The sequence below is a fragment of the Entelurus aequoreus genome, linkage group LG03 (genome assembly GCF_033978785.1).
Source record: "Entelurus aequoreus isolate RoL-2023_Sb linkage group LG03, RoL_Eaeq_v1.1, whole genome shotgun sequence".
In the NCBI taxonomy this organism is placed as follows: Eukaryota; Metazoa; Chordata; class Actinopteri; order Syngnathiformes; family Syngnathidae; genus Entelurus; species Entelurus aequoreus.
This window is the reverse complement of record NC_084733.1, coordinates 15,275,191-15,285,839: the sequence shown is the minus strand read 5'-3', so window position 1 is coordinate 15,285,839 and position 10,649 is coordinate 15,275,191. Positions and strand designations below refer to the sequence as shown.

General features: G+C 31.1%; 1 protein-coding gene across 2 annotated transcripts in view; it reads right to left on the bottom strand.

Moving 5' to 3' along the window:
• LOC133645573 (rab GTPase-activating protein 1-like) overlaps window positions 1-7,442 on the bottom strand; it is a 19,781-nt gene extending 12,339 nt beyond the window's left edge. The window contains exons 1-6 of one of the 2 annotated variants that reach the window (XM_062040414.1): window positions 7,109-7,442; window positions 4,112-4,195; window positions 3,893-3,988; window positions 1,329-1,433; window positions 1,160-1,243; window positions 993-1,064 (exon numbers count right to left, since the gene is read on the bottom strand). In XM_062040414.1, the coding sequence (XP_061896398.1) occupies window positions 993-1,064; window positions 1,160-1,243; window positions 1,329-1,433; window positions 3,893-3,988; window positions 4,112-4,195; window positions 7,109-7,219 (552 nt within the window). In that variant the 5' untranslated portion in view covers window positions 7,220-7,442. Of the gene's footprint in view, window positions 1-992; window positions 1,065-1,159; window positions 1,244-1,328; window positions 1,434-3,892; window positions 3,989-4,111; window positions 5,083-7,108 lie in introns of those variants that run through there. The other variant, XM_062040413.1, reaches the window with a different exon arrangement.
• Between the last annotated feature and the right edge of the window lie 3,207 nt (window positions 7,443-10,649).

Below are 10,649 nucleotides of genomic sequence, written 5' to 3'. Positions count from 1 at the left end.
GGTTGCATTGTGAATAAAAATGTTTACATTTAATATATTTCTCTCCTCGTTAGGTTAATGCTTTAAAATGTAATATCGGAAATTATCGGTATCGGTTTCAAAAAGTAAAATGTATGACTTTTTAAAACGCCGCCGTACGGAGTGGTACACGGACGTAGAGAGAAGTACAGAGCAGTTGCGTCTCCCAGTCATACTTGCCAACCCTCCCCATTTCCCCGGGAGATTCCCGAATTTCAGTGCCCCTCCCAAATTTCTCCCGATTTCCACCCAGACAACAATATTGGGGGCGTGCCTTAAAGGCAGCCTTGGCGTGCCGGCCCAATCACATAATATCTACAACTTTTCACGCACACAAGTGAATGCAAGGCATACTTGGTCAACAGCCATACAGGTCACACTGAGGGTGTCCATATAAACAACTTTAACACTGTTACAAATATGCGCCACACTGTGAACCCACACCAAACAAGAATGACAAACACATTTCGGGAGAACATCCGCACCGTAACACAACATAAACACAACAGAACAAATACCCAGAAACCCCTTGCAGCACTAACTCTTCCGGGACGCTACAATAGAGCATGTCCCAAATTCCAAGCTGCTGTTTTGAGGCATGTTGAAAAAATTAATGCACTTTGTGACTTCAATAATAAATATGGCAGTGCCATGTTGGCATTTTTTTTCTCCATAACTTGAGTTGATTTATTTTGGAAAACCTTGTTACATTGTTTAATGCATCCAGCGGGGCATCGCAACAAAATTAGGCATAATAATGTGTTAATTCCACGACTGTATATATCGGTATCGGTTGATATCGGAATCGGTAATTAAGAGTTGGCAAAAAAGCCAATATCGGACATCTCTACTCCTCGTCCTTATTTTCGATAGGTCATAAAAAAAATACCAATTATCGATATCGACCGATACAAAACACTTCAATCGTGATACAGTTTTCAGCCATATAAGCGTACAGGAAGTGAGCGTCTCACCTTGAGCGAGTGGACTTCCTGTGAGTGTGTCTGCTGTTGTCTTTCCAGTCGTGTTGTCAGCTGAGAGCAGATCTGACGGACACACACACACACACACACACACGCACACACACACACTCACAATTCGCACCACTTCCTCCTCCGCCTCTAAGGCTCCTCCCCCTCACCTGCTTGTAGTCCGCAATGATGCCCGACGACCTTTTGGCCTCCTGCTCCGCCCTTTCCAGCTCCCCCCGCAGCACCTCCTTCAACTGGAGAGAGACAGACGGAGATATCTTCTACATGATGATGATGATGATGATGAAGATGATGATGATGATGAGGGCGTGTACTCGCCATGGCCGCTTCATCCTCCATCCTTTGCTTCTCCTCCTCCACGGCCTTCAGACGGCAGCGTGTCAGCTGGAGGTCGCTGGTGAGCGCGTCCACCTTGTCCTCCGCCTGACAACAAACATGAGTCACAACATTACATTTAGAGATGTCCTGCCGATATTATCGGCCGATAAATGCTTTAAAATGTAATATCGGAAATTATCGGCATTATTTTTTTAATTATCGGTATCGTTTTTTTATTATCGGTATCAATTTTTTTTTTTTTTTAAATTAAATCAACATAAAAAACACAAGATACACTTACAATTAGTGCACCAACCCAAAAAACCTCCCTCCCCCATTTACACTCATTCACACAAAAGGGTTGTTTCTTTCTGTTATTAATATTCTGGTTCCTACATTATATATCAGTATATATCAATACAGTCTGCAAGGGATACAGTCCGTAAGCACACATGATTGTGCGTGCTGCTGGTCCACTAATAATACTAACCTTTAACAGTTAATTTTACTAATTTTCATTCATTACTAGTTTCCATGTAACTGTTTTTATATTGTTTTACTTTCTTTTTTATTCAAGAAAATGTTTTTAATTTATTTATCTTATTTTATTTTATTCATTTTTTTAAAAAAGGACCTTATCTTCACCATACCTGGTTGTCCAAATTAGACATAATAATGTGTTGATTCCACGACTATATATATCGGTATCGGTTGTTATCGGTAATTAAGAGTTGGACAATATCGGAATATCAAATATCGGCAAAAAAGACATTATCGGACATCCCTAATTACATTCTTTATTTGACTTACTTTTAAATATACACTTTATTTTCTTATTTACCTTACCCAGTTGTCCTTTAGTTTTTATTACCTACATTTACTTTACTTTGTTGTGTTATATATTTTTTATTTACCTTACCTAGTAGTCCTTTACTTTTTAACCTATATTATTTTTACTTTGTTGCTGTATTTATTTTTTATTTACCTTACCCAGTTGTCCTTTACGTTTTATTACCTACATTTACTTTACTTTGTTGTGTTATATATGTTTTATTTACTTTACCTAGTTGTCCTTTACTTTTTATTACCTACATTTACTTTACTTTGTTGTGTTAGATATTTTTTTATTTACCTTACCTAGTTGTCCTTTATTTTATAACCTGCATTATTTTTACTTTGTTGCTGTATTTATTTTTTTATTTACCTTACCCAGTTGTCCTTTACTTTGTATTACCTACATTTACTTTACTTTGTTGTGTTAGATATTTTTTTATTTACCTTACCTAGTTGTCCTTTATTTTATAACCTGCATTATTTTTACTTTGTTGCTGTATTTATTTTTTTATTTACCTTACCCAGTTGTCCTTTACTTTTTATTACCTACATTTACTTTACTTTGTTGTGTTATATATGTTTTATTTACCTTACCTAGTAGTCCTTTATTTTCTAACCTACATAATTTTTACTTTGTTGTTGTATTTATTTTTTATTTACCTTACCTAGTTGTCCTTTACTTTTTATTACCTACATTTACTTTACTTTGTTGTGTTATATATGTTTTATTTACCTTACCTAGTAGTCCTTTACTTTCTAACCTACATAATTTTTACTTTGTTGTTGTATTTATTTTTTATTTACCTTACCTAGTTGTCCTTTACTTTTTATTACCTACATTTACTTTACTTTGTTGTGTTATATATATTTTTTATTTACCTTACCTAGTAGTCCTTTATTTTCTAACCTACATAATTTTTACTTTGTTGTTGTATTTATTTTATATTTACCTTACCCAGTTGTCCTTTACTTTTTATTACCTACATTTACTTTACTTTGTTGTGTTATATATTTTTTATTTACCTTACCTAATAGTCCTTTACTTTTTAACCTATATTATTTTTACTTTGTTGCTGTATTTATTTTTTATTTACCTTACCCAGTTGTCCTTTACGTTTTATTACCTACATTTACTTTACTTTGTTGTGTTATATGTTTTATTTACCTTACCCAGTTGTCCTTTACTTTTTATTACCTACATTTACTTTACTTTGTTGTGTTATATATTTTTTTATTTACCTTACCTAGTTGTTCTTTATTTTATAACCTACATTATTTTTTAATTTGTTGCTGTATTTATTTTTTTAATTTACCTTACCCAGTTGTCCTTTACTTTTTATTACTTACATTTACCTTACTTCTACTTTTTAAATGTTTTACTTTTATTTAAGTAAAAAATATTGCTTTTGTTTTACATCGTTGTAATACTTTATTTACTTTTACTTGTATTTTTTTAAACTTATATTTCACATTTACTTTGCCGTGTTTTATTCATCATTTAGCTAAGAGTTTTTAACTTATGTTTAATTAGTTGCTTTTTTTTTTTACTTATGTTTTATTCACATCTGCTTTTTAAAATGTTTTACTCTAAGATAAGTAACATATTTTATTGCTCTTGTTTGACATAATTGTTATTTTTTGATTTACATTTACTTGCAATTTTGAACTGTACTTTGACTGTTAAATGAATATCAGATGCATGTTGAGTAGGAAGCGTCAGAAAGTGAGACCTTGTCCAGGGCGCTCCTGAGGGCCACCTTGCTGGTGATGAGCTTGAGGGCCAGATTGTCGTTCTCCTCCTCCAGGCGGAGAAGACGGTTCTCCAGCTAGAAAGGTCAGCAGACAAACAGTTAGAGAACGTCACCAGGACAAAGACCCTAAGACCCAACAATGTGGACACATTTTCAGTCTAGGTGACATTTTTAAAAGGGAGTTGAACACTGCCTGACCTGGTATTTGTTCAAGTGGTCTTCCTCGTCTTCCATTATTTGCAGACGGCCTTCTTTCAGTTTGGCTTTCTTGGTCGGCACCTCCTGAGGGACAAAAGAGACGTAAATGACATCGTCGGGACTTGAAGATAAGGATCGGAGCGAGATGACGCCTTCATTGTATGGACACAAGTATTGGGACAGGCAGTGGAAATGGAAGAAAACACGGGAGTTTATTTCTTTGAGCTTTAATTGTTCTGGAATATTTTGTGTTAAGATGCTGGACCATCTCCAGTGTACACACCCCAAATTAGTTTTTAGTGACTTCCTCCACACCCAACTCATCTAAAAATACCTCTATGTAATAATACTGTATATTTGATGTATTGGTCATGTCTGTTCATGTTTTTGTTTTGGCCATGCGTTTGTTTTTTGGACTCTTTTTAGTTTGTGGTTGCACTTCCTTGTTTGGTTTGGTTTCCATGGTCACCCATTAGTTCTCACCTGTCTTGTCACGCACCTGTTTCACATCTCGAGTCACGCACCTGTTTTCACTGATCACGTCACTATTTACCAAGTAAGTTTTGTTCATTTATGCCACAGTTAGTGTTTTTGTTTGATTGTTCATAGTTTCTGCCTTTGTGCAAGTTTTGTGCTTCTACCCAAGTTTTGTATTTCCGCCCTCGTGCAAGTCTTTTGTTTTGTATAGCCAAGTTTTCGACCTCCACTGTGAGCGTCCTTTTGTTTATTCCTTTTTTTTATCGTTAAATAAACATGTATTTAAATTCGCGCCTCGCACGGGCCAATTTTCCTTTGCCTTCCGGAGAAGCGAAACCCAAGAACCCAGTCGTGACAGTATTATTAAAATATAAAGATACATTTTAATATCATTCGTTAATAATACGTCCATTTTTAATTTCTAAATTAATTCCATTGCAATACTTAACCTTTTTGGACTACCACACTTAATGTTGCTGTAAATTGTAATAAAATAATAATTTTTAGTATTTTGAGTAATATCTAATATGGTATATTTGGATACATTTTCAATATTTAACAACTAATTGATAAATCCTAATTTTAATGTGTGTTATATATTTGGTAATAATCTGTGGATAACATTAGTAATTATATTACTTTTAAATATAAACACATTTCAAAAAAGAGGTGTACAAATATATATTTTTTTAAACGTAAAAAATATAAACAATATTAGGACAAGAGATAAAATTTAGCTATTGTAGATCATTCTGGCATATTTACTGTGATGCTTTTGCTCATATGTTGACCAATAATAAACATTTTTAATCTATTCATTGTTTTACATTTAAACAAAAGTGTTTTTAATAATATGTTTAAAGACTCTAAACATGAATAATATGATTTATTGCCTTACATGTTTCAGATTCAAATTTTTTAAATTTTTTTTAATGAAAACCTGAATAGGATTATTTGCATCACATTTAAATACCATACTACGGACATGGGGGAATTTTTTCTTTTAGTTTTTTTTTTTTAGACGAGAAACTATCTTGTGCTCACAAGAAACTTTCTCGTGCGCACGAGAAACTTTTTATTAAGTTATAAAAAAAAATAAAAAAAACATTTATAATTTGTATTTATTTATTGATTTTTTTAGACATGCATCTCGTGCACACGAAAAAGTTTCTCATGCGCACGAGATAGTTTCATTTCATTTACATTTCAAACATAAATTACATACTTAAATAAACATTTAAAAAGAATCATAGAAACACATTATATATATTTTTTTTTATTAAATAAGATCAATTCAACACAATGTTTTAATTAATTACAGTACAACTTAGAAAATGAAAATTTTCAAATAAATTAGGCCAATTTAGTGAAAAAAAAATAAAGAAAAAAGAGTCCTACAAACACATTTCTTCAAAAATAAAATAAAACATATTTTTGGGCAAAAATGATCGTTACAAAAAAAAGCACGAGAAACTTTTTATTAAGTTATAAAAAAAAAAAAAAACATTTATAATTTGTATTTATTAATTTATTTTTTTAGACATGTATCTCGTGCACACGAAAAAGTTTCTCATGCGCACGAGATAGTTTCTAGTGCGCACGAGATACATGTCTAAAAAAATATACATATATATATATATATAAAATAAAATTTCGCCCATGTACCAACAATAAAAAATATACATTTAAATATATAAGAACAATCTAAATGTGAATAACATGATTAGATTGAACACATTATCATTTTTAATATGTTACATGTAGTTTGATTTAAATCTGTTTGAATTAATTTGCATGAGCTGAGATAGGCTCCAGCACCCCGTGCGACCCCGTAAGCCAGTGGTCCTCAACCACCGGGCTGCAGCCCGGTACCGGTCCGTGGATTGATTGGTACCAGGCCGCACAATAAAAATGTTTTAAAAAAATAAATAAATAAATAAATTTAAAACATTATTTTTTTTAATTTTTTTAATTAAATCAACATAAAAAACATAAAAGATACACTTACAATTAGTGCACCAACCCAAAATACAGTCCGTAAGCACACATGATTGTATTTCTTTACGACAAAAAAAATAAAATTAAATAAAAAAATTAAATAAAAAAAACAACAACAAAAAAACATATTTTCAAGTGTTGCCGATCCGCAGCTACAAAAAGGTTGGAGACCACTGCCGTAAGGGACAAACGGTAGAAAATGGATGGATGGATGGATCTTAGAATTAGGGAACATGCCGTAATTACAATACAAATACTATAATAAATATATTTGAAATAGCTTTTTGTTACACTATATGCACAAGTAAGTCAACATATTCATGATAATAATAATAATAATAATAATAATAATGAAGATATAACATTTAGTTCCGCATGCAAACATGAATCAGGCGATGATGTCACGTCTAGTAATTGAAAACATTGTTGTGTTATTTTTGGACTTACCTGAGCGGGTGCAGCTGACTAATTACACCTCCAGTAATCACAACAAGGAAATGTAGGTGGTATGGGGGTCCTTACCGGAAAGATGGGTCCAGTTTCTGCCACCAGACTGGCCAGAATCTCCTCCTCCGTCATCTGCTCCGACATCTCCGCGTCACAAGACACGGTGACCGACACCTCCTGCATCATCTTGACCGGCACCAAAAAAATCCCCCCAAAAAAACGGAAAACTAAAATTTCGCAGAGTTCTTTGTCTCCAGGCAAGACGGCAAGTGGAGTGCCGGGAAGAAAAGCGAGGATCAATGCTCTTTTTTTTGGCACCCCCCCTTCGGTGGTCTAAAGGTGAGGACACAAAGACTGAAAGTATTCCAAGGAGTGACAGGAGAGTGAAAAAGTCGCCAGGTGCCAACAGGTTTCACAGGCTTTTTATACCAGACCAAAGAAAGGACACGCCCACCTCTTCTCTGCCGTCCCTTTCACCAACAAACGCTGGAAAATGGTAACTTTTACCGCTGGCGGAGATTCCGACAGAACCTGCAGAACGCCTCCAAGAAGAGACCGTTGAAATAAACATGTGTTAGTTGCACTCTCCCCGGGCCGTCGCGATGATTATTGTGGTTGTTCGCCGGGTGGAAAACAAGTCAAGCAGGTAAAGCCGTGACATACTTTAGCATCAATGGAGAAGAAAACAAGGATTACAATAGGCAGCTACACCCTTCCCACTTAGAAGCATCTTATTTACCAAGCAACGATCTACTTTTTACTTTTTTTAAGTGACTATAATAGATTTTTTCCTGTAAAAGGTGAAGCCAACTCTTCATTATATTTATTTCAGTTATCGTTACAGAAGTTAATAGATAGAAATTAATAGATTAATAGAAATTAATAGATAGGAGATTAATAGAAAACAAAAACTTTTTTTTTTTTAATTTCTTTTAAATTAATTTTAAATTGGAGTAAAATGTAGAATGTTACATTTTAAAATGTAATTAGACAATTTAAATGAAAAGGGTTAACTTTTTTTTTTGAATTAATTTGAATTAATTTGGAATTCATTCAAATCTAAACATTTTTTACAAATTAAATGAAAATAAAAAAAAGTCATAGAAGCACGTGCTATTTTAATAACCTATATTTTATTTTTTATTAATTTGGAATACATTTAAATCTGGAAAATTACATTTCAAACATAAATTACATACTTAAATAAACATTTAAAAAGAATCATAGAAACACATTATATATATATTTTTTTTTTAAATAAGATCAATTCAACACAATGTTTTAATTAATTACAGTGCAACTTAGAAAATGAAATTTTTCAAATAAATTAGGCCAATTTAGTGAAAAAAAAATAAAGAAAAAAAGAGTCCTACAAACACATTTCTTTAAAAATAAAATAAGACATATTTTTGGGCAAAAATGATCGTTACAAAAAAAAGCTAAAACTGTTGAATAATGGTCAAATAAAAAATCAAACTATTACAACAATATATATATATATATATATATATATATATATATATATATATATATATATATATATATATATATATATATATATATATATATATATATATATATATATATATATGTCTTAATTAGATTATCCAAAAAATAGTGCTCAATACCGTGGTAGAGCGTAATATGTATGTGTGGGAAAAAAATCACAAGACTATTTCATCTCTACAGGCCTGTTTCATGAGGGGTTTCCTCAATCCTCAGGTTTGAGGAAACCCCTCATGAAACATGCCTGTAGAGATGAAATAGTCTTGTGATTTTTTTTTCCCCACACATACATATATATATATATATATATATATATATATATATATATATATATATATATATATATATATATATATATATATATATATATATATATATATATATATATATATATATATATATATACACAGTATTCTGGTTTCTTCAAAATAGCCACTCTTTGCTCTGATTACTGCTTTGCACACTCTTGGCATTCTCTCCATGAGCTTCAAGCACACCTGTGAAATGGAAACCATTTCAGGTGACTACCTCTTGAAGCTCATCGAGAGAATGCCACGAGTGTGCGAAATAGTAATCATAGCAAAGGGTGGCTATTTTGAGGAAACTAGAATACAACACATGTTTTCAGTTATATCAGTGACAATCTACAATGTAAAAAGAAAACACATTGAATGAGAAGGTGTGTCCAAATTATTGGCCTGTACTATATATATATATATATATATATATATATATATATATATATATATATATATATATATATATATATATATATATATATATATACATATATATATATATATATATATATATGTATATATATATATATATATATATATATATATATATATATATATATATATATATACATACATATATATATATATATATATATATATATATATATATGTATACATATATATATATATGTATATATATATATATATATATATATATATATATATATATACATGTATATATATATATATATTGTTGTAATAGTTTGATTGTTATTTTACCATTATTTAACAGTTTTAGCTGTATATACACATGTTCTTTTATATATATATATATATATATATATATATATATATATATATATATATATATATATATATATATATATATATCATATGTATATATATATATATATAAATATATATATGAGATGTATATACATGCACATATAGAGGCTATGTGAGGCGTGAACATCTACTGTACGTCGACTGCATGTCTACACTCGGGATGGGCATCGTGAAAGATCAATACACTTATTAATTCATCGAGTCTTAAAGCAACGTAAGCAAAATGCAGCGCACGACTTGGCTGCGACCAGCAGAGGCGCGACTGACTGAGACTCCATTGGTTCCATTGGATAACTGCATGCCCAGCCTGAGTCTAGAACAGGGGTGTCCAAACTTTTTCCACTGAGGGCCGCACACGGAAAAATTTAAGCATGCGGGGGCCATTTTGATATTTTTCATTTTCAAACCTTAACAAAATATATGGATTTTTTTTTGATTTTTTTTTACCTTTAGGGCTCCCGGGGACCATAAAGGGTCTCAGTCATTAAAATGTAAAAAATAAGGCAAATTATTATTATTTTTTATTTAACGCTTACAGTAAATCTCTATATCAACTTGAGGTTGATATAAAGTAAAAAAAAAAAAAAGGTTTTCTGTCAAAGACAACTTTGTTTTTTATAGTAAAACTGAAATATGCAGTATTTAGTAATTAGAGCCTTAAAAGATCAATAACGCAGGACACCATTGATTTTAAATCTTTAATATTTTTGAGTAATCACAGTGAAAAGTTAAATAAAATCCTACTAAATATATTTGGGATCCAAAAGGTCCCCCACTCATAAAGTGATACATTTTTATTAGTTTTTTTTTTACTATTAACACTTAAATTACGAGATCAACTTCAGATATATCTGTCGATTTTACGTTTGAACTATTATTTTTTTTGTTTTATGCTCTTTTGTCAAAGAAAACGTTGATGTTTTTATATGGCAACCACACAATATATGCACATATTCCACATAAAACATTTTAAAGTGATATTTTTTAAGTAATAATTCATTATAACATAGATTTTTACTCTTTTT